We start from the raw sequence: 25414 nt of genomic DNA on the forward strand, positions 1-25414 counted from the left end.
TTTATTCCTTACCTCCTTTTAAATGTATAATACCGACAAGACTAAATAGTAATAAAATAAAACCACAAATATGGTAAAGAAATAACTTTATTAAAAAAATAATTTGGCATTTGGTTAAAATATTGCTTACAAATATCACAGTAATATTAGATCTAATTTATGATCCCTTTGCCAACACCTTTTATATATAATAAAAATCATAAATCAAGTTTCATTAGTAAACTCATCTTATGTACTTCACTTATGATATACATATAATATTATAAATACACCGTGTATAAATATGTTACACCTAGTACTAGACAGTAGGTACTGACTACTGATACACCTCTATTTTAATCAACAATATACATATTTATAAAACTTAAATGTCACAAAAACTGAATTTTATCTTTGGTGAATTTCATAAGAAGATACCTTAATAGTTTTTCTTAATATCTTAGTAGTATTTTGGTCCCAGAAACCTATTTGTAACACATTATTTTTCTGAATGGAATACCACTTAATTTAAAACAATATAAAAGTAACATATTTTTTTTTGCATAAAAATGTGACATTTTGCAATATGATGCAACGTGTCCTATTTCTATGATCAAATAAAAGATTATAAATAAATTGTAATAAAATCATAACATTCAAACTAAAAACGTAAATACTTATATACAAAGTTTACAAAGGTAAGGCTATGCCTATGCCCTTTCATAAAATGCCGAGCGAACATGCGCACCAAAATGTGCACAAACGCCATTTGCGTACTAAGGATCTGGCCCACTTCGTAGTGTTCGCATTCGTAAGGCCCGTCTTTACGAAGTAATATACACGGTGGCTTAAAAAGAACTCCGTTCCCGTTGCCAGGGAGGCTTTGGGATTATACTGAGCAACTTTACTATGGGAGCAAACCCGAAATCGCAAAAAGAAATTGAACACTCCCATAGAAAATGGACCAGCCTAAATTTTTAGGGTTCCGTACCCAAAGGGTAAAACGGGACCCTTATTACTAAGACTTCGCTGTCCGTCCGTCCGTCCGTCCGTCCGTCTGTCACCAGGCTGTATCTCACGAACCGTGATAGCTAGACAGTTGAAATTTTCACAGATGATGTATTTCTGTTGCCGCTATAACAACAAATACTAAAAACAGAATAAAATAAAGATTTAAATGAGGGTCCCATACAACAAACCTGATTTTTGACCAAAGTTAAGCAACGTCGGGAGGGGTCAGTACTTGGATGGGTGACCGTTTTTTTTTGCTTTTTTTTGTTTTTTTTTTGCATTATGGTACGGAACCCTTCGTGCGCGAGTCCGACTCGCACTTGCCCGGTTTTCTAGCGTATTCGGGGTTGGTCCCGTAGTAAAAGTTGCTTAATATAATCCCAACACCTGACTGGCAACAGGAATGCAGTTATTTTTTTTGCCACGATGTATAAGTCAATACTTATAAATAAAAGTTTTGCCCTGGGTCTACGAGTATGTAATGTCTGCAGGTAATGAAATATAAAAAACGCGGCAAAATCAAAAATTCTCGAGCATCAACTCTTTGATTACAAAGATTGAATAATCACGATACTTATGTTATATTATTTTCTGTATTTAGTATTTTTTCCGGACTTAATTGTACGTTTTGCTTACGTAAGTAAAGACAAATTTGAAATTGCCGCGTTTTTGCAGGTTCATCTTCTAGGCGCCCAGTACTTTTCCAACTTTTTGGAAACCTTCCGCATTTTACACCTATTAAGGACCATGCGCATTGGATGGTCTGCCATCTTGTGGCCTGAATTGGAAACATATGTGCACATGTACATTGCCAAAGCAATTGCTACCATCTTTACCGTTCTCCTCGGTAAATTTCCTTCTGCATCAATCATCATCAATTTCATCGTCTTGTGTATCAATTTGGTTCTGCCATCTTGTGGGACATCGGAAGCATAAACGACACATTTACGCCTCGCGTTAATTATCTGACGGCTCCTATCCTGCCCCCTATTGTTCATACACGGGGCCTATAGGTAATTATCCTACCATTCATTGGGCCTCCTAGGCCCAGCCATACAAATGAAAAATGCAAAATTTGCCACAGAAATTTGAACCTACGATGTAGGAAAGGGGTCATCCATTAATTACGTCACACCAATTTCTAGGTTTTTTGACCCCTCCCCCCCTTGTCACACTTGGTCACATTTGGCAAACCCCTCCCCCCCTAGTGTGACGTCACATTTTTTCTACGAAATCGCCAAATCGAATTAAGTAAGTACCTAAGTATTATTAATATTTTATCAAAATATTTTTGACGATATAAATATTAGTAATTTTATAACCCAAAACTGCTTAGGAAAGAAAATTAACCGATTAAAAACTATTTTCGTTTTAAAAACTTGTTATTTAAATGTACAGCGAACTAAATAATTTAAATAAATTTTCGGTTACTGATGAAGTTAAAGTGACGTCACAAAGTTTGTGTCTCCCCCCTCCCCCATGTCACAATATGTCACATTTTCTTGACCCCCTCCCTCCCCCTAAACGTGTGACGTAATTAATGGATGACCCCAAAGAGAGTTGATTTTGCGTTGTTCAAAAACTGACCACTGAACCAAAGCAAAAGCAACTTTGTTCCAACCGAATTTGATTTAAATTTCATTGAACTGAATACGTACAATAGGTAGGACCTTGGGCCATTGAGGTAAAGTTAGAGGTTGCTCAGCAGCGCCTTGTTGTGAAGCGTCCTGAACTTGTGGTTGTCGTTGAGGAAGCTCGTGATGAACTCCGGCGGGCTCCGCGCCAGGAACAGCTCCATGCTCATGTACCTGCTCAAAAAGTACAATCAAAAAGAATAGATAGTATAAAGAAAAGAATAGATGTCATAGTAAATTTTGTAGTCACTGTAAATTTACTGCCATCTATCGACACACGACTATAACTCAAAATAAACAAGTATAAAATTATCAAAAAAAATATATATGGATAAATGATTTTATTATTTTTATATAATTGTGACCCATGTTAATTCACTGATATCCATGTGTTAAAATTGTTAAATATGAAACGGTGTCGTCACGCCATCTAGCTCAGAAAAGGCTAAAGGTATGTGCGCCATCTATCCTATAATGACTTTTTCTTAATTTCCGAGGCACGTTTTTTTCTTACAGCCGTATTCATAAACAGTTAGAGCATTGATCATCAGTTGCTGATAACCGGATGTCACAAAACGTGATTCATAAACACTTTTTAGCGCTAAACAGTTGATCATCTCTTTATTAAATCCTCGGAAAGTTACGGAGCCGAGGACCCTTCTTTATCTGTTTATTATCTGCTATTTTACAAGATGGCGGTCACGAAACAGCTGATTTTGGCAAGAGTGACAAGAGCAAGAGCAAATAGTACGTTTTGGTTAAAATCCCAAATGTGAATGGAAAACAACTTTAATATGTGCAATTACGTATTACATACCTGGATATAGTGCGAAAATGGCGCGAAACCTAAATATCCCGCTTTTTATAAGTTGTTTATGTGATTTTGTGTATGGTGATTTTCGTTTAACCAAAATATCGAAGAAGGCAACAGAATTCTATGATCGCGTAGTCGGAAAAATGCATCATAAACGGAGCGAGTTCCTCCCTCACAGCTATTAGGCGTTTGGAGAAATAGGTAAACCGCCAGATTCACTTAAATCTATGCGGGCCAGCTTCATTGCTCGCCATACAATCGCATTTTCGAAACCAAGTTTGGCTTGGCAAGTAATATTAGAGCGTTCCATGTTCCTAATTAAAAATATTTGGAGGAGTCGCCATCGTCGGACACGGCGAGGACTTACTTATATTTGTGCGTAAACCCTTTAGTTATTCGTTATTACCACTTGCCAGAAACGTTGTTTTTAATTTAAGATCAGGGTGTTCGCATTTCGCAAACTTAAATTTAATTGCATTTCTTGCGCACATTATACCTACCTATATAATATTATAGACCCTGTAAGAGTACATCAATCTCGTTCATAGTTTGCAATTGAATAACTAACCATTATACCTAATGAGATTATAATATTTACCATAAGTTAACTTGTTTTATAGACATATTTAACCGACTGTGTTTAATAAAAAATATCACAGGTAAGTAGGCACTACTTAAAAGTATCAACTTATTTACAGGTAAAAGAAGTGTGCACTCTTGTCAGTCTGGTAAAGTGATGAAAAATCTGAAAAAGTCACGGGTATATGCAGTCATTGCATAGGCAGTTTGCTCAATATTGGCTTTGAGCATAACAATTTGGCCTCCAGGTAAAAATATTGCAAGCTGAACTTTATAGAATGAAAGTTTCATTTATGTCAACTAATTATTCAGTATAGTCATCCAGGTTGGATTCTATACCTACCTGTTCTTGACGCTAAGGTTTCCAGTGCTCCCAAAAATGCACTGTCGGCTATTTGTAACTCCGCTAGTTGCCTGTAGGCTGCAGTGCTTAATATCAGATGGGCAGCACTAAACTTGTCCTTGTCATTGTCTGGTATTCAAAAATACCTTTTAATTTTATTCTACATAAGAACCATTAATTACCAATATTATTTTTGAACTTCTTTGAACTAGGTACATAGCATGAACTTACCTATGAATATCTACTTTACTTTATATAAATTGTACACTTTCATCAGAACAATATTGCAAACACATGAATATCATAAATATGTGCAAAATAGGGTCCTACTTTCCTTTTTAGAACTCTCAAAATGATTTGCTATTATGGTATTTATATGAAAATTTATTTTCTAATAATAATCTGGTGCTTTATTTTATACATGGTATGGTGACATAATTTATTTTAAGTACAGGAAACATCCCTATTAGACTGCTAGATACATTTAAGATTTTATTGCATTGTAATTAGAAAAATGGAATTTTGAGTATTTCAATATGGGTACAGTCGCCTGCAATAATATGTTACTCTTCGAAGGCTGCAAAAATGTGCAATGCTCTTATGGGCCTTTGTTGTGTAACATATTATTGCAGGTGACTGTACATCATTAATAAAAATTGTACAAACCTTAACAAGTCAAAAAATATATTTAATTAGTAAAATAAAACACCAATTAAATTAGAACAATTTTATTACTTCAACCTAAATCAAGCTAGGTTTTCATTTTGATGTTTTTTTTCTTTTAGGTTTCTTGCTGATTTCCTGCTGGGACTTGCAGTGTACGGAGTCAGTTACACTTCTCTGACCAATATTCACAGCTGTTCACAGGCCACAGCTTTTCTTCCAAAGCCTGGAGTTATTCAACAATAACAGTGGCTAATGATGGTACTTTCAGGATCTGAAAAGATGCAATAATTTGAATAAAAGTATTTTTGTATTCAACAATTTTCTTTAATTTTTAGCTTATGATATAATGGATGTACTTAAGTTAGGGTCACATGATTCAATATAGTTATGGTAACTAAGTATCATTTTAAGCTATAGACAGAGATCAATATGACTTCATTTATTATTCATTACCTATTAGGTACTATAATATGATATCATTGTACATTGACCTTGCAAACTCTCTGGAATAGATGTCCAAACTGTCTGATGAGATATAGATTAGCCAACTTAATTATAACCAACTGTACGCAGAAAACATCTTATTTTTAATCAGCAGGTACACAGTATCTATACACACACCTGTACACTGGTATTTAAATACTGCCTAATTTGTGAACCATCCTTCCTCGTAGTAAGTAGGTTGGCTAGGTGATCGAGTATAATAACCATCGCATTGTTCCATGCATAAAATAAATACCATTACAAAATTATTACTAATGACACGATGACAAGAAGTAAACTCGCGACACAACGGCTTGTTACAATAAAACATCACTTGTACATATAATTATCATTTGGTTCCATTGTATGGTTAAGAAATATAATACCTATAATAGGTAGGTACCTATGCATAATTTTAAACAAATACACCAAGCTCCACAAAGCACGGATAAATTTACCAAATTTATAAGTGTTATAACCTTTAAATAATGTCAAAGCCGTCAATGCAAGTGTCAATCTTAACATGTTCAGATACTACATTTTATGTTACGTACCTATGTCTATAATATATTATAAATAGATGGTCATGCCCCAAATTTGAACTGTACCTAGAGTTATCATCAAAATCGCTGCAGACTTTTCTTTGTCTAACTCTAAACACTGCAGGTATGTAAGGTAAACAAGAAAGTATAGGACATTGTTCATACCTGATTTAGTGAGTCTGAATGGACTTCGTTTTGTTGACCCGTTGTGAATTTCTGCCGCAACCAGAATAAATTAGTGTGAACTCATGAACCATTATTCAATGGTTCTTCTTGCGGAGGCGAGTGGGGTCTGGTACGGTATCTGGCTTCGACTTCTTCTCTTCGCTAATTATGCACTTCTCGGTTAGTTTGAAAGAACCCCACTTCTTTCGACTCCATTCCACATAATATTGAAACTAAAAGCAATAAGATATAGGTATATCAACATTGCAGTGAACTCATATTATTACTTGTTGCTGTATAAGATACTTGTCTGTAAACGTAGTTACTCACCAAGTTTTATAAAATTTCCGGCCATGCAGCAATCTTTAATTATTTTTGTGGCACAGAAGCTATTTTAATAAGAGATAATTCCGAAAATTAGTCAAAATAGTAAATCAACTTCTTCATGATATTACGATTGGCCGCTAGTGCTGCTGTCAAACTTTTTTTTTAATTTAATGTTCAGCCATATTTTAGTCTATGATGCGCCAAGATGCCAACATAACGCGTCTAATCTGCTTATTAGTTAAGAAGCCCCTAATAAACGTTTATAAATCATGGTTCTTATCAACGGCTTATTAAGCCTAAACAGCGGATTAGCTAATAAGCTGATCATTCCTCATTTAAGGATTTTTTATGAATACGGCTGTTAGACTTTATTCATCTTATACGAAGTTACCAATATGAAAAACAACATTAACTTAACTATAGTAGACAACATCCACACAACCCTAATGCTCTTGTTTCCTAGGATGTGCCGTCATATAGCGGCCGTCTCCATACCAATACTACGACATCCATATTCAGCCGTATTATTTAGTATGGAGTCGGCCGCTATATGACGGCACCGCTATCCTAGGAAAATCGATCTTCAGTATGTTTTTAAATGTGCAGTCAAGCGTGAGTCGGACTAATTACTTAGTTTCTGCTCCGACCCCTACGGGTTTTTTAAAGGCATTTTACTCGCGTTTCACATAAAATAATACATTGTTAAATATTGGGCAATGGAACGCGACCTCAACTCGATTGTTTCTTGTGCTCTAGTTTCCTAGGATAGCGGCCGTCTCCATACAAATACTACGACATCCATATTTAGCCATATTATTCAGTATGGAGGCCGCTATATCACGGCACAGCTATCCTAGGAAAACGGATCTTTAGCGGTAGAGGTTCTTCTGAGAATTTTTCCATTATTTTTTGTCTACACGCCTTAGGGAGGCGCATAGTGCCATCTATCGTAAGAATATAAAAATATTGCTTATTTAGTTATGGCCCAAGCCCTCTCGCGCATGAGAGGAGGCCTGTGCCCAGCAGTGGGACGGTATATAGGCTGAGTTTTTATTGTATTTAGTTACCTCGCTGCAGTGAGCCTCTTCTTCTCAGCGTTAGATCGGCAGAGGTTCTTGTGCGCGTGCGCTGCGAAGCTCGAGGCGGTCTTCTCTACCAGTTTGGCTGTCACTTGCTTCTTCGGATCGTCTTCTAGGTAAGGCTGAAAGAGGTATAATATGTTAGTTGCGGCTAGGGTAGACGTGATCATGTTTTGCCTAGTTTTAGACCCCTCTTCCGTCTGGTGAAATTTGGTGATTTTACATTGCTTATATTTCCTTAAGTCTTAACTTTTGACCGATAAAGACGTCAACTCACGCGCGTGGCTACTGCGTACGGCTTCGTGCATTCCGACAAGGGTTAGACATGGCGATCAAAGGGTTAAAATTAAAAATACGAAAAATTGCACGTGACATTTTGTCACTCCACGTTTTAAGGCCTGTGCACACCGGCAGCGTGTGCGTGGCGTGCACGTGTGCGTGCGGCGTTGTAGTATACAGGTCTTTATGAGAGAGGGCACACCGCTCGCGTGACGTGTGCGTGTGCAGCTCCAACATTTTAGCGCACGCGCACGTGCACGTCACGCACACGCAAGTCGGTGTGCACAGGCCTTTAATGGTGACAGTTTGGTGTAGTTTAGCGATAGCCATCTATCCGACAACATTTTGGTTCAAACGTCATATTTTTAACTTCACTCACCGCAAACCGAATCCACTGCCAGATCTGCGTTCTCGAAATCTCCGCAGTGGCCGAATCTTCCACATTGCCACTGTAGAAGAAATGTCCAACTCCGGCCAACCAGTGGTATATGAACAGTATGGAGACCGCCACGTTATGTTTCAAGCCTTGTATGGTGACGCCTCCGCTGGGTATGGTTAAAAGGTCTTGGGCAGTTATGTTAAGGGACAGCTGCTTCGATATCTGGTTGGGGGTTGAGCTGCTTTTGTTCCAGAGCTGAAAAAGTTGTAAAATCAGTGGGGCGCATAGAGGTACAATAATATAGAGATTAGAGATGACACGGGGGAGGGGCCAAACGACTGGACGAGATGCACTTATGGAAATTACAGTAGGAGTAGCAGAGAAAGCGGTATTATTGCTTGTCCTTGCCACAGTCTCACCAAAAATTTAGTATGGTTTATGGTGGGCAACAAATAACCCGACCGAATTACGTAATTGTTTTTGGTATGTTGTCAGCAATGTTACAACGTGTTTTGAATATTGTCGCTTTGCGTATGTTTTGTCCCTCACGGAGGCACATCTATGTAATACAAGGTCTATGGTGGGGCGACAATCCTCCTTTCGGGCATTCTCGGCTCCGTATTGCTCCGCGAAAGGGATAGTGCCTTAGTGCCATACATTAGAAAGGGACAGCAATGATTCGTCGCGGAATCGCTGTCAAACTTCGGTTATGTAGAAAGTCTACTTTCTATACGGTAGTACTACTATTTCATCATCATCATCTCAGCCAATATACGTCCCACTGCTGGGCACAGGCCTCCTCTCGAGCGCGAGAGGGCTTGGGCTATAGTCCCCACGCTAGCCCAATGCGGATTGGGGACTTCACATACACCTTTGAATTTCTTCGCAGATGTATGCAGGTTTCCTCACGATGTTTTCCTTCACCGAAAAGCGACTGGTAAATATCAAATGATATTTCGTACATAAGTTCCGAAAAACTCATTGGTACGAGCCGGGGTTTGAACCCGCGACCTCCGGATTGCAAGTCGCACGCTCTTACCGCTAGGCCACCAGCGCTTCTACTATTACTACTATTTATTCTTTGGTAAAATTAAACGCGTCCCAGTGTTACCAGGTTTGATGTTCCGTTCCGAAGAATATTTGTCCGATGTTTCATTTGTAGAAGATGTCGAATTGTTATTTACCCGAACACATTTATTATCGTAAATTAAGTTTTATATTCCTCTCGATAATGCAATAGTGAAGTAGAGCTTTCTAGACTTCAATATTCTAATTTAGAAAAAAAAATATGGTTTTACATTGTAGGTAAATCATTTCCTTATTACAATTCGAGGCAAAAACTACATAATTCAGTTGGCATAATAACCCATTTAAACCTTAACAAGTTTCGCTATAAAAAATAAATTGATAGGTAACCTTGGTTGCACATTTACCCTATTTCTAAGTTTATCATGGTTTCTATTACATATAGCAACACTAACGGTGTTCGCTCTCTCTTATCTATGGTTGTCTCTCCAACATGTATTCCTATAAGTTCGTGTCCTCTTACTTAATCAATAAATTAATATTGGACTAAGAAACCGTTGTTCATTTACAAAGGCCAATCTAATAGTTTCTATACCGTGTGTTTCAAAATCCGGTTTATATAGGTGCCTACATTTTTTTAAATTCACCTTTGTCTGTGTGAAGATAGAAAAACAAAAGTAGGTAAATAAATAAAAGCCAATCAGAAACTATAAACATAAAAACATAATATGAATATACCGGCAATTGCCTGTAATAGGAGCAAAAAACTAAACTGTAGGCTGTTTGTACAGTCAGCAGCAGATATACCTGAGCGGGCAAGGTGTCCAAGAAAACATATACACTTCAATCGTCACAAAAATAAGGACATCTAAGATGTCATTTTCACGTAGGCTTTCAGTTCGTCACAAATACCTTAACTTCTGAGTTTTTCTCTAACACATACACCCTTATTTAATCAGAATGACAATAACGGTTAAAAAGTCAGTGGTAACTAAGCAATCAAATTCAAGCTGCTGTCATTAATACCTACACGCACTGCCAATCACGTACGTCAGCAGCCAGGGTGCCACCAGTTGCTAAGCAGTTGTTATTTCAATGGTAACTAAGCATCAACATTTTATCTGTTTAACTTTAAAATAAATACTGTAGCACTACGAATTGACACCTCCTTTCTTAAAGAAGTATTTTATCGTTAAGTGTCAAACTTATACAATAAATAAGTAGGTTCTACTAGAATGATCGGTTTTTTTATTTTAACTGTCATATGCAGCTGTTCTTCCAAACCGTTGATCATATTATATACCTATGTTAATATATTTATTTAGCCCACTTATTGTAGTAAAATATACTATACAGGGTGGCCCATTTAGATCGGCCAGTATGGGAAAATCTGATACTATACGATATACACCGATCTCTTCTTAGGAATCATGTCATCGATTTTAGTAACACGAAAAACTGCATTCATACATTAAAAAAAATGTGTACTCAGCTCGGGAATCGAACCCCGAACGTTTTGAAAAATAAAACTAAGACTATTTCTATTTAGATATCGATTGTGTAGGTCTTAAGCAATAAATGTTACTATGAAACATGATGTCTGAAATTAATAAAATGCATTGTTTTCATATCCTTTAATTTAATTTAGTCAGTTTTCGAAGAGACCAGCATTTTTAGAGTTCCGTACCCAAAGGGTAAAACGGGACCCTATTACTAAGACTCTGCTGTCCGTCCGTCTGTCCATCCATCCGTCCATCCGTCCGTCTGTCACCAGGCTGTATCTCAGGAACCGTGATAGCTAGACAGTTCAAATTTTCACAAATGATGTATTTCTGTTTAGCTGGGGTTCTAAGGTCCACCACCTTGCATTTTGGAGACAAAGCAAACCGCTTGGAACAGGTGTTCCTGGGGATGATCTGAGCCGATTAAGCCCGGTTGCCAAGAGGTTCCACCCAGCAGGTGGGCAGGGGAGGGGGGGCAAAAGTGGCTCCGGCGCGCCTCACTCTAAGCTATATATCTGCATACATCTAGCAAGTATATCAAGTTTGGTGTCTTTTTCGTGTAATTCGAGGATGAAAAATTCATTTCTGTGACTAAATTTTCACTCTTCCATACAAAAAAATCGAGAAATTAAAAATTCCAAAAAAATCTTTTCTCTTTTTTTTTCGAAAATCCTCTACAAAATTAAAACTATAAGGATTTGCTCTAGAAAAAAAATACCTGTGAATAGCCCAGTTATCCTACTATATAGAATAGTAAACTTGTTAAACATTTTTTTTTCATAACTCTGATAAAAAAAATGTTTTGTGTCGCGCGGCGTACCTGCATTGTAAGAGCGGTATGCAGCGTTTAGGATTTTTAAGTATGTTTCGATGGTTTCTGATAAGTTGTTATTCTTCTGGTTGTAGAAAATTACTTCTGGACGTGATATATATACAAATATAAATTAAATGTATAAATATAGATGTTGGGAAAACTTTCGCCAATAGAGTTATTATAAATGTGATAAAATTAACAAAGCAGATGTTTGATTAAAATGCGGGTTAAAATACGAGTAAGATATATATTGTTCGCAATTGCCACTATATGCCCATGGGTCCGTGCATTTTAGTTTTTTCTTAACGCAGTTGCACCTTCCTGCGCATTTTGTTTTGCAGTGGCAACGAATAAGCTCTAAACAACAGGTAGGCTTGTACATATGGGCTCCCAATAACCATTTTGTTTGGACCAGCTCCAGTCAGCAGGACATGGAAGCTGTTGCTGAGGGGCTATAATCTGTCCCCAAACATAGCCTCCTTGGTAAACTGCACGGAGAATATGTTTACGTAGGTAGCGCATCTTCCATTGGAGGCAGATTCTCTAACTGAAGATTATTTTTTGTAAAAAGTACTTTTCGGCACTCTTTTACACTTGTACTTGTACCTGATCCGAACACTGTAACACAATGCATAGTATCAAAATAATGTCTAAGGACCAATTCACATCTCGTAATTCAAATCTGTTCAGATTTAATATTGTAAGACTCTTACTTGTCATACAAGACAATAAATTTTTTTTCCAAAATTGGCTGCTCAATGTTGTTTTGTTTACCGTATTTAAATCCCTCCGGAACATTACAAGGACCACTAAAACCAGGATTGTCAGATCCCTCATATTTCCCACTTTTCTGTATGCTGTATGTCTCACATGGACACTAAGGGCATCCGAAAAACAGAAAGTGAATGCACTAGAGATGTGGTGCTGGAGACGAATGCTGGGCATATCATGGACTGAGCATCAATTATTGAGGAGCTTGGCATTAAAGAGCGGTTGCTTTCTACGGGCAAAACTCGGTACTCAACTTCTTTCGACACGTGTCTCGTCGAGACGGAACATCTACAGAACGTCTAGTTGTGCAAGAAAGAGTAGGAGGTGACAGGGCTAGGGGAAGATCTCTAATGAGATGTACTGACCAAACCAAATCAGTGTGTCGGTCACAGTAAGCGAATGCTTACGGAAAGCAGCTCTACGGGAGGAATGGCGACGTGTCGTTAAATGAGTCGCTCAAAAGTTTTCATAATGGCCACGACCACTCTATCAAGAGTGTAACGAAGAAGAAGGCCCTCCGTTACAGCAGGATATGCGCTTTAAGCTGAAATACGCTTTTTTTCCCTTTCCACACACAAAAGAAACTGTGTTGTAACCTGAAAAGGCGTGGAAGAATGGCAAGACTACTATCCTTTCTGGTCCTGTAAAATAAATCATATATCTATGAGTTACAAATAAAATCATATATTTAAAGAAAGTTTGCAGCACGTGACCATTAGCCCAGTTGACCTGTCTCTTATTGCGGTGACATATTTATTTATTTTATTTACAATTAATGGAAGAACTACAAACGTTAGCTTAAGAAAATGCAATAGCATGGCACGAGAGGAACAGGTGATTCTTTCCTGTGCCAATCCTCCATTAATTGTAAATAAAATAAATATGTCACCGCAGTATACGAGACAGCTCACCAGGGCAATTGGTCAAGTGCTGCAAACTTTCTTTAAATATATGATTTTATTTGTAACGCATAGATATATAATTTATTTTACAGGACCAGAAAGGTCAGAAGTCTTGTCATTCTTCCACACCTTTTCAGGTTGCGACACTGTTTCTTTTTTGTATGGACAGGGAAAAAAGCGTATTTCAAGCTTGGAGCGCATATCCTGCCGTAACGGAGGGGTTTAAATACGGCAAACAAGGCAATATTGAGCAGGCATTGCCAATATTGATAAAAATTGTTATTGTCTTGTATGGCAAGTAAGAGTCTTACAATAGTAAGTATGGACAGATTTGAATTACGAGGTGTGAATTGGCCCCTAGACGTTATTTTAACAAAATGCATAGTATTTTGTTACTGATTTTACGAGTACATCAGGTACAAGTACGAGTGCAAAAGAGTGCCGAAAAGTACTTTTTACAAAAAAAAATCTTCAGTTAGAGAATCTGCATCCAATGAAAGATGCCCTACCCACGTAAACATATTTCTCCGTGCAGTTTACCAAGGAGGCTATGTTTGGGGACAGATTATAGCCCCTCAGCAACAGCTTCCATGTCCTGCTGACTGGAGCTGGTCCAAACAAAATGGTTATTGGGAGCCCATATGTACAAGCCTACCTGCGGCGGCTGCTGCTTGTTTAGAGCTTATTCGTTGCCGCTGCAAAACAAAATGCGCAGGGAGGTGCAACTGCGTTAAGAAAAAACTAAAATGCACGGACCCATGGGCATGTAGTGGCAATTGCGAACAATATATATCTTACTCGTATTTTAACCCGCATTTTAATCAAACATCTGCTTTGTTAATTTTATCACATTTATAATAACTCTATTGGCGAAAGTTTTCCCAACATCTATATTTATACGTTTAATTTATATTTGTATATATATCACGTCCAGAAGTAATTTTCTACAACCAGAAGAATAACAACTTATCAGAAACCATCGAAACATACTTAAAAATCCTAAACGCTGCATACCGCTCTTACAATGCAGGTACGCCGCGCGACACAAAACATTTTTTTTATCAGAGTTATGAAAAAAAAAAGTTTAACAAGTTTACTATTCTATATAGTAGGATAACTGGGCTATTCACAGGTATTTTTTTTCTAGAGCAAATCCTCATAGTTTTAATTTTGTAGAAGATTTTCGAAAAAAGAAGTGAAAAGATTTTTTTGGAATTTTTAATTTCTCGATTTTTTTGTATGGAAGAGTGAAAATTTAGTCACAGAAATGAATTCTTCATCCTCGAATTACACGAAAAAGACACCAAACTTGATATAGTTGCTAGATGTATGCAGATATATAGCTTAGAGTGAGGCGCGCCGGAGCCACTTTTGCCCCCCCTCCCCTGCCCACCTGCTGGGTGGAACCTCTTGGCAACCGGGCTTAATCGGCTCAGATCACCCCCAGAAACACCTGTTCCAAGCGGTTTGCTTTGTCTCCAAAATGCAAGGTCCCCTTAGAAAACAGGACCTTAGACCTTCTGCTAGTTGACGCTATTAATGATATTATAAGTAACAAGAAATACTAAAAACAGAATAAAATAAAGATTTAAGTGGGGCTCCCATACAACAAACGTGATTTTTGAGTAGTAAATATCAAATGGCATTCCGCACAGGAGTAATCTAAGTAACGCCCACTGCGGGTTCAAACCTACAAAGTCCTGATAGAAAGTCGTACATACGCTACATGCGACATTATCTTCAAAAATTATATAAACTAATGCGAAATTAACATAAAACCAGAAGACACAAATTAATAATCCAAAGCTCAAGTCCGGTCGTGTATGGAGTATTTGCAGCCACCTGTGGGATGGCTCAGCTAAATACCAACTCGCCGCTTTGGACTCAGTGGAGCGCAGAGCCAGGAGGATGATTGGCGACAAGAAGCTAACGGCTAAGCTTCAGACTTTGGCCCATCGGCGGAAAGTCGCCAGCCTGTCGGTATTCTACAGGTTGCACTTCGGGGAGTGTGCCCAAGAGCTACACGAGCTCATTCCACCGTCCCCATTCTACCATCGGACTTTTAGACGCACGGCCGGTTTCCATGGTAGATATTCCGCCAATTCGCACTAAGCGCTTTGCTTCTACTTTCCTTATGCGCACTGCCAAGGAATGGAATTCCTTGCCGGCGTCTATATTTCCGTGCTCTTATAACCCGGCAACCTTCAAATCAAGAGTGAACAGGCACCTTCTGGGCGAGCTAGCTCCATCGTAGGCCACGTCTACGCCTCGGCTAGTCTGTGGCCATGAGTAAACCCATGCATAATAAAAAAAAAATAAAAAAAAAAATAGAAATGAAACCCAAAAAAAAAACAAAAAGCTGTAAATAGGTGCGTACGACTGAGATTTGAACCCGCGGTCTCTGCTTTGAAAAGCAAACGCTTGTTACTGAGACCACGACGTGCCTTGACAATTGGCTCTAAATTCGGCTTCAGTTAGCTTTTGCTATGTGTCATTCGTCTTGACGATTCTGTTAAAAGAAATAGTTGGCAGTAAGTTGACCGAGAGGCTCCTGTCAAATGGTTGAAGGGCAAAACGTGAGATAGATGTATGTGATGACAAGACTGTACTGCTTTCGATGATTGTCAAAACGCTTTACCTGAAGTTAGCATGGCTATCTTTTATTCAATATTCGACCATACTTGTATGCTTTAAAGTCTATTTTTCCATATTGTTCAGTTATATTTGACACGTTGACCGCTTAGATACCATTGGTTTTTTGACAGCTAAGGTATCAATGACTTGTTGTAAGTGTAGAAATTAATGAATAGCGACTGTTAACATATTTGTGACACGTTGAGCGCTCACAAGTAAATACTACCATGACAGTCACCAACTTTTTGACAGTTTAAACGTTTACCTCTCTTTGAGCACCTGAAGTGTATAGCGACTTCTGCTGCTGACTGTACTTGTCATACTGACCAACATTTGTTCAGCAACTATTAAAAATAACTTGTGGTTTGATTTTTAATACACTTTAAAGTTTATTCTAAGACGCAATGTATTGCGAATTTTGTTATGTTTAAGGCGTGACAAGCAACGTCAATCACAATGATATGGAGTGGCGATGGTGTCCATTGAAGATAATATTTATTTTGTATGAAAAATAGGGAGTCTAAAAACTTCATAATTTTTAAAAGTTGTTGAACAAAAGTGTCACCGTTTGAGGAGTACAATCTATGTTTTAATTATTTGCTCATGTTACAGGCCACACCCGGTATTACCTCATTAACGAAGGGCACAACTCTCGAGTCATACACCATAAAACCATCAACTCCGGCCTCGATTTCTTTAAGCTTCGAATCCAGAATCTTGTTTATTATCTCCTTGGATCTAAACAAATAAATACCATTATGATTACGCATATTTGTGACGTCCCACGGGAAAAGGTACCTTATGGCGGTTGGCGCTTACGCTAGTTACGCTATTATTAACGCCGCTCCAATATTATTGCGGCGCTATGCGACCTAAGCGCCAGCCGCCATAAGGTACCTTTTGCCGTGGAACGTCACATTTAACAACAAAGAGACCAAAGGTATAAGCTACAAGTAGATTTAACATAAGATCTTCATTCTTTTCTTAAAACACTTACATGGTGCTGTAAGTATGTATTAGGTGTATTCGGGTAATACCGAATGTCGGATAATTCCGAAATTCAGATGAAAATCACCCTTAATTCCATCACAATAAAGGTCTCTTTTCGGAATTATCCGACAGTTTTCGACATTCGGAATTACCCGAGTAAACCCTACTTAGATGGTTTTTTTGCAATAAACTTTTTTTTATTCAGTCTATTTCTTACATTCTTCTTACAAGGGTAATTGAGTACTTATACAAATCTGTGCCCAGCTGGCAGTACGCGGCTCCAGCTATCGTGAACGGCTACTTATGAACTGCTAGTGCTTGAAAATGGAGACCTAGGCTCTCCGAAACATGTCGCGCGAGTGACCAAAATAGGTACGTGAGTATAATCGTATAATCTTAAAATAACTCACTCTTTGTCCCGAACTGTGGCGCCAGGTTTGAGCATGGAGGCGGCCATGCCCCCCGTGGCGGGCGCCGCCCGCGCGTGGCACGTGCCCACCACCAGCCGCAGGTAGCAGCTCAGGAAGTGCCGGGACATGTTCACGTACTTGTTACGGTCGGGGAGCAGGAATTCTTTGCGACTGCCTGCAATTGAAATAACCACAAAACAAGGAAGTAATAGAAGTGAAACGTACGTCTATAGCGTGTGGCAAGATTGTGGTTAGATGCACTATGGCGCAAGCGATACCGAACACAAACGCAAACTGTTACGAGTGGTAAGAACTGCGATTTTTTTTCTCACCAGTTCCCACTGGTATTTATTTCTCAGTTGATAATACCACCGGGAACAGTGGGACATTTATAGTAGTTTCCATCAAAACGTTGTTAGTGTTCAGTACTAATTAAAATAACTCTACATGGTGCCAGGCAAGTTTTGGGATTATACTGAGCAATTTTTACTGTTGGACCAATCCCGAAATTGCGAAAAAAAATTTACCCTCCTATAGAAAATGGACCAGCCAAAATGTATGAAACTTGGTAGTGAAAGTAATACTTGCTAGCATAGCAAAAATTGCTCAGTATAATCTCATTGCACTTATTTTTTGGCCACCCTGTATATTAAGAGTGCTTTAAATGAAATGAAATGAAAATCTTTATTTCAGGCAACTAGTGGCCCATACATAAATACCTTTTTCTACTCGTCGACTATAATTCTTGAATTAAGATTTCTTATACCAAACTGCAATAGGGTATTTTTAATGTATGGGCTCCCAACTCAACTATTATGTTCATATCGATACAGTTTAGTCACAAAATAGATAAGTACAGAAGTCAATCACATGTATGTACTTTACTTTTCATACCTACGCTCGGCGGTCGCTCTAGGGTTGCGATTGTTGCGAACTATGACTTATGCACAAAAACTATCGTGGTAGTGGCACTCGTATCTATCATATCGTATCTAGTATTTAGTTGTTTGATTTATTGTTGAGGATGAAACGGGAAGAATGGAAATATAAATTTATAATAACATTAATAACTCAAATAGGTATTTTAATTTTAATGTCATTGTTATATTACAAATTTGCCACAGAAAATATCTTGCGATGATTCCGAGATTGGCGAAATACACGATTATTATATTTTTAAGTGTAATAAATTCGCATTCTCATGTACAATGTAATAAATTCGCATACGCATTCTCTCTGAAACCACTGGTAGCTTAAAAAACGACAATTCACCGTTTAATGTTGAATTTAAACAACCGTCCACTGTACAGTTATAATAACTTTTTGTTTTGTTTCTCCATTATTGCACAAAAAAGTTCACAGACGCGTGTCTCAAGCGGATGGCACTCGCGCTCGCAGTGGTCCCAACCGGTCCGAGATATCGTGTCCGTGAGCAGTGTCTATGTGTGCGTTGCTCGAGCGCGCTTTGTATGTAGGTTGATGTCTGTACCTATCTGTTTTTTGTGGTTTAGTCACCTATAATGAAATTGACCAATCACAACTCGCCGCGATTGAGAGGACGAAACAAAACCATAGCACAAATTAATTATTTATTTTAGGTTGTATAGTAGAAACAATTGGTTCATAAGTCAGAAACGCGCATGTGACACCCTTAATATAGCAACATCCATAGACTACGAAAACTACTTAGTGTGGCTAGTTAGTCTCCATAGGCTACGGTGGCCAAAATCGAGAAAACAACTGTCTAAAAATTTAATTTAGCGCGGAGCAAGTACCAGGGCCTCATGAGTTACGAGAAGGTGTCGTTGACCAACCCGCCATGGAGCGCGGGCGCGGCGGCCGGGGCGCGTATTAGTATGATGAAGGTATCGCAGGTGCTCGCGTATCTTAGCTGTATACTTTTGGTTTGGTTTGTTTGTATGATTCTGCTAGTTTAAAGTATTATTTTCGTTGACTCGTAGAAAAAATATTGTATACAATAGTGATATAATCAAGCTTTTCAATCTCGTACCTTACTTAGGCAACTCAGCAAGCTTCGTTGCCTAAACACGGTACTCGACTGAAAAACTCTCTATTATATCACGATTGTATAAAATACTATGTATAAACTAGCTGTTATATGTGATTAGTGTTTCAGTACACTGCTCAACTGCACTGCAAAACTATTTAAACAATTTTACAGGTAGGTGCATAAAAATTAAAACAGTTAAGGAAAAATCTTCTATAAGCAAAACTAAAAGCTGAAATATACTTACCGAATTTACTAATAATAGATGCACAATAATCCCAGATACCGCAGTTAAGCCCCAAAGAGTGTTCCCTCAGGGCATAAAGAATTTCCTCCATTTCAAATGTGGAAACAATGTTCTCAATCAAAACACATGCTTTGATGGTTCCTTGTGGAATGTCCAACTGTTTCTGCGCCCAAACGAATATGCTGTTCCATAGTTTCGCTTCACCTGCGCCCTCTAGTTTGGATAGATAGAAGTATGGTCCGCTGTTGGCTTCGTGAAGCTTTTTGGCGTTGTGGTACATAAGGATTGCAAAGTCTACAAGCGGCCCTATTGCTTCTTTGCCATCAATCTGAAAATAATATGTATTCTTTAATTATATTTAACTTTCTTACACTTAAAGTGTTAGTTTTTGGTAATAACTTCCTATAAGGGTTAGGTAGGTAATTTATATGGAATTCGTCACCGCCACGTTCTACAAAATATTTATTTCCAAAAAAAATTTTTTTTTCAAAATAGGCACTCATACATTTTTTTATGGAAAATAAATATTTTATAGAACGTGGCGGTGATGAACTCCATATAAATTACCTACATAACCCTTATATTACAGCTAAGAACTGATGAAAATTATAAAATATTGAAAGGCTTTATCTCGGAAACTATTAGATGTACAAAGACAATTCTAGTGCCTTATTGTAGCAAATCTAGTCTACTTTAAAAACGCCCTAGGAAGTTACTATCAAAAACTAGTACTTAAGGGTTATAATCGCCCAAATCTAAAAAAATTGCGGTTTATTCGATTTTTAACAAAGTTGCGTTCGGCGCTCGAGGTCACAAACTTGGATTATTCATTGGGCCAACATCATAAACATGCCTGCAAAAAATCAGAACTACCGGATTTGATTTGACGCAAACGCAAAATGTATAATTTTACTGTATTATACGGTAGTTTTCCGAATCTGGCAAATATCTACTAAACTAGAAACGGTACATACTTTAGCAACACTTACGCCGCTGCAACGCTTACATGGCATCTTGCATACTGTTGTTACACTAGAAAGTGTTTCTAGTTTAGTAGATATAAATTTGCCAGTTTCGAAATCACCCCGCCTTTGCATTTATCCCATGCACCCTACAACACAATTTACATAGTTAATTTTCGTAACTTAAGACTAATCGCTGCTTCTTAACTACGCTTAACTATGTACAAATTTGTAATTCACTCATTTGGCAACAGAATAATTGCTTTGGCATATTGTTTTCACTGCTCGACTTTGACTATCCATGTATAGTAGAAAGGGGAGGGAAATTCAAAGATTTTGCCATTTTCTTTCAGCTAATTTTACGGTTCCACTCACTTATTTTTAGTCACTTACGCAACCTGTTTCGGGGATGTGTTCAGGGACCGTAAAATTAGCTTAAAGTTATTATCTGCCGTATTCGAACTTCAAGATATTCACAAAAGACGACACGTACTAGATCCATTCTAAATAAGTTATGGTTTAGATATCAACTAGTTCTCTTTTGCAGTGCAATTCGGGCAACCAATGTCACTTTTACGTTAGATAGAGTAAGATATCTATTACATGTGAATTGGATCTCTAAGTCATATCATGTGGAAATCGTTCAAGAGTATCTCGAGAATCGCGCAAATGTCAAATTTGACAGGTTAGATCTTAAACATATCGTTATCGTATCTTGGTGATGTCTAAAAGATATCTATGTCCCGATTCCCCCGTCGGGCCCGATTGTGTACAATACAATACAAATCCTCTTTATTGCATTGCATAACCTCAATAAAACATTTACAGAGCGATTTACGAGATTTACATGCGTAATACATGAAGACAGTTTACTAATACAGTTTACTCAGTGGAAATCCCCAAACGGGAGGACTGGTCAAACAGTCAAATCAAGTGGAAAGAAGGAAGCCTGAGGTGGTACACTGATGGCTCCAAATCCGGATCTGAAGTAGGCTGCGGAGTATACGGTGAAGCGCCTAGGAAAAGTATCAGCTTAAACCTAGGACGTTTTTGCTCTATATTCCAGGCAGAGGTATACGCCATTCTGGAATGTGCGTCAATCAATCTGCAAAGCAACTACGGCAACCATACTATCTATATCCATTCGGATAGCCAGGCGGCACTCTTAGCCCTAACCTCCGATGTCACCACATCGAGGCTGGTTGAGAACTGCAGGCAACTATTGAACAACCTTGGAGCCAGGAACAAGGTTGTTCTACGTTGGGTCCCGGGGCATGCGGGTGTCGTAGGAAACGAGAAGGCCGACGAACTCGCGCGAGCAGGGGCTAAGGGGAAGAACTACAGTCCTGAGCCCTTTTGTGGTATCCCCAAAAGCCTAACGCGGCTCACCCTAAAGACCTACTGTCACTACAAAACCATTCAACTCTGGAGAGAAACAACAGGTTTGAACCATTCCAAAGCGCTTATCAAGGCCTTCAGCAAAAAGGCGTCCTCGAACGCCTTAGCGCTGTCTAGGAACCAACTGCGCAACTTGGTAAGGGTGCTTACCGGGCACTGCGGCCTAAATAAGCACATGCACACCATGGGGAAACGTGACATAGGGCGGTGCAGACTCTGCATGGAGGCAGAGGAGACGCCCTTTCACATCCTCACAGAGTGCCCTTGCCTAATGCGTACTCGTGACCTAATCTTGGGCGGACACATATTACGCCCGGAGGAGGTAAAGTCTCTCGAAACCAAAAAGATCCTGCAGCTATTTGAAGTTGCAGGGTTGGATCGAGAGTTGTAGTAGGTGGCGATCACAATAGATCAGGAATGGTCGCAGTGATACATAGGCTTTGGAGCCTTATATAGCCCCTAATAAAGAAGAAGAAGAAGAAGAAGAAGAACTTTCTTACAGGTTCTGCAACTGAGCTGTGGCGAAATGTCGGAAAAATGTTAGGAACGGTATGATTTGAACCAAATATTTCGGCCGAAAATTCATATTCGGCAAAGTCCATATTTGGCCCATCTCTAGTATTTACTTGTATTGTGCAATGAGGGTTAAATAAATTATGTGATGATGATGATGATATTCAGCATTGTCACATACTTATCTATAGTCCCTTTAAACACCACACCTATTAAATGTAAAAGATTCAGAGATGCAAATGTACAAATCGAATATGGGTATTACTATTAACTCATGTAATACTTACCAGTATATTGTGCTCAATGATATTCCAAGCCCTTGGCCTCAGCATAAGCACAGGGCACATACTGATGCTCATCGGAGCCCCCTGCAGCTTCCCGTTCACCGCCAAGTAGATGTTCTGATAGCCTATGAGCTGGTTGCGCCATGTTGGGCAATGTCCATCATCAAAGTCCACTTGGATGCCTTGGACGTCGGTTTTGAGTACGGACACAAAATGTGCTGTGTTGGTGGGAGATACATCCCCGAGATCTAAATGACGATTTCTAGAATGATATTGTTGTTTTAATTATCAAAACTTATGGCTTTAGTTATTTATATCTCAGGATATTCATGTTTATCGCACAACACTTCGAGTCTAATGACTATTTAACAGAGGTTGTTAAGTGTGTACAACTTATGATATACCACATAAAAAATTACATTAAACAAATCTTATCAGGAGTAATAATTAGCATAATGTATAATATGATTAGTGGATCATTAATATTCATTAGTTAGTTACTTATTCACCTTTATGGAAAGAGATGGCGCGTGGCGGGACGACTTGGATGCGTTCCAGCGGGATTGGGGGATCTTGCTCAGCACAGGGATTGGAAAGGGAGAGGGGAGGCCTTTGCCCAGCAGTGGAACACACACATAGGCTAATAAAAAAATAAAAAAGTTACTTATTTAAGTTTTACTTACTGAAGTCTCAATGGCAACGGCGCAATAGTCCACGATCTGTCCAACCTCTCGGGTGATTTCTTAAAGTCCAGTTTTGGACACGATTGCAACTCCACCGCCCTTTTTTGTCGATTCTCATACAATTGATTGATTTCTTCATCGAACTCCTTATGTAAATTGGCCAGAAACTCTAAAGCTCCGGCGCTAAACACTTTCTTTTGTACATCTTCTAACTTTGGTGGCGGCGATTGAAGAAGAATAACGAGTGCCATTTTGTATTTTTATCAAAGGAACAACCAATTCTTACGAAGTAGCCCGGTGTTATAGAGTATTTCACCATTTAACAACAACTTATATTGAAGTAAATACATAACGAAGGTCAAAGTTTGTTTCCTTATCAGTTTTTGTAGATTTCTTATCTCCTGACTGTCAAAGTCAAATATGTCATGCCGACCGACTGACAAGTCTTGTAAAAAAAATATGAAAAAAATAGAAGTTCTCTACACGAACATACCAGCAATAACGATAAAAGCCATAACAAGCTACCGTACCAAGGTCGCGGTGCGGTACGGTAGTCTGTTATGGGTGCTATCTTCAGTCTGCCGGACACACGGACGTAGAGAGTAAACTGGATGGCGGACATTGGCCAAAAAGTGTGTCCACATGAGAAGTCAAGGTTGGCCCTTGCATCTCTTTCTAATTAGGGTGACCATACGTCGTATGTATGTGGGATATTAGGATAACTTTGAATATAAATGTATAGTTTGGCCAAGATTTTTTCTTAATCGTGCATAGTTATATTAGTAATAGAAATCTTACTGTCTTTTCGCCTAAAAAGGGATGGATATAGTTTTTTTCTCTTCTGTAAAACGCTTCACACAACCTTAGGTACTTAATTTAGTTGTTCTAAAAGCTGTTCTAAATGGTGTGCTCAAATCACGGCACTTATGCAATTAAAACTGCACGAGGCCATGCGCTTGGCGGGGAAGAGAACCCTATGGAGGAACCTGGCCTTCAACAGAAGGATATGATGTCACGATCCTCAGTATTGAGGGACCAACTGAAGAAGAAGAAAAGCTGTTACTAGTAGGCGTAGGTCCAGAGAGGCTACCCCGAAACCAGAAATTCGCAAATTGCGGGGATCTTTCTCTTTTACTCCAATGAAGGCGTAATTAGAGTGACAGAGAAAAATGCCCGCAATTGACGATTTTCGATTTTCACGGTAGCCGTTCAGTGATCACGAACATGGTCGATCATCAGGAAGATGGTCCGCCGTAACGTCTGTCAAGAACACAGGTATGAGTGAGAGAGATAGAGAGACAGATATGGTGACAGAACCAGAGGGTCTACTGTCTACTGCGAACCATGTTCGACGTGTTGCCTCTCTGTCACACTTACGTACGAATTTACAAGTGCGACAAAGACGCAACATGTCGAAAGTGGTTCGGGGTAGGCTCTCAGGACAGTGGGGGAATTACATACAGTCTTTGCCGCCTTAGGCCCCAAGCCCTACATAGCAAGCACTAGCCGCCCCCCCTTTCTCAGCACCCATCATATAGACTGCCGCCCAAAATATCTGGCCGCCCTAGGCCCAGGCCTACTCGGGCTTAGGGCAAATTCGCAACTGCCTCAGGGCTACAACCGCGAAAATCGAAGTTCGCAAATTGCGGGGATCTTTCTCTGTCACTCTTATCAGGCCTTCATTGGAGTAAAAGAGAAAGATCCCCGCAATTTGCGAATTTCAGTTTTCGCGGTAGCCCCTCAGGGTCGCGTGGGTCCGCTACGCCCGCTTGCTATAGTTTTTAACTAGGACGCTTGTCACTGGACCATAGACACCGAAGTTTGCAAATTGCGAGCATCTTTCTCTGTCACTGTAATTACTCCTTTATAGGAGTAAAAGAGAAAGATGTCCGTAACTTCGGTGTTCACGGTGCTAGGCCATCTGTGCGAAAAGAGAAGAATCGTGAAATGTAAAGAAACTAGTGATGTGCCGTTCCTAGCAAATTTTCCA

At 38.9% G+C, this 25414-nt stretch overlaps 1 protein-coding gene and 2 long non-coding RNA genes across 3 annotated transcripts; 1 reads left to right on the plus strand and 2 right to left on the minus strand.

The window, feature by feature from the left end:
- Positions 1-71: 71 nt before the first annotated feature.
- LOC134670837 (malate synthase-like) lies at positions 72-23825 on the minus strand. The gene is made up of 8 exons (XM_063528657.1): positions 23425-23825; positions 22745-23003; positions 19585-19912; positions 17330-17504; positions 16559-16667; positions 8281-8535; positions 7611-7744; positions 72-2798 (listed from the first exon to the last, which is right to left on the minus strand). The coding sequence occupies exons 1-8, from the start codon at positions 23673-23675 to the stop codon at positions 2681-2683; spliced, it is 1629 nt and encodes a 542-aa protein (XP_063384727.1). The 5' UTR covers positions 23676-23825; the 3' UTR covers positions 72-2680.
- On the plus strand, positions 3142-5344 carry LOC134670570 (uncharacterized). Its single transcript, XR_010099091.1, has 3 exons — positions 3142-3639; positions 4137-4265; positions 5146-5344. It is a non-coding gene; the product is annotated as an uncharacterized LOC134670570 (long non-coding RNA).
- Positions 5028-6911, minus strand: LOC134670569 (uncharacterized). Its single transcript, XR_010099090.1, has 3 exons — positions 6547-6911; positions 6217-6449; positions 5028-5297 (listed from the first exon to the last, which is right to left on the minus strand). It is a non-coding gene; the product is annotated as an uncharacterized LOC134670569 (long non-coding RNA).
- Positions 23826-25414: the final 1589 nt, after the last annotated feature.

This window comes from Cydia fagiglandana, chromosome 14 (assembly GCF_963556715.1).
Source record: "Cydia fagiglandana chromosome 14, ilCydFagi1.1, whole genome shotgun sequence".
Classification (NCBI taxonomy): domain Eukaryota; kingdom Metazoa; phylum Arthropoda; class Insecta; order Lepidoptera; family Tortricidae; genus Cydia; species Cydia fagiglandana.

What these genes read in the sequence shown, in the direction of transcription:
- LOC134670837 (XM_063528657.1), bottom strand. Translation starts at nt 23,675, where the DNA reads ATGGCACTCGTTATTCTTCTTCAATCGCCGCCACCAAAGTTAGAAGAT. An exon ending in CCGTTGCCATTGAGACTTCA is followed by an intron (nt 23,004 to 23,424) that starts GTAAGTAAAACT and finishes ATATCATTCTAG; the next exon opens with AAATCGTCATTTAGATCTCG. An exon ending in TCATTGAGCACAATATACTG is followed by an intron (nt 19,913 to 22,744) that starts GTAAGTATTACA and finishes TATTATTTTCAG; the next exon opens with ATTGATGGCAAAGAAGCAAT.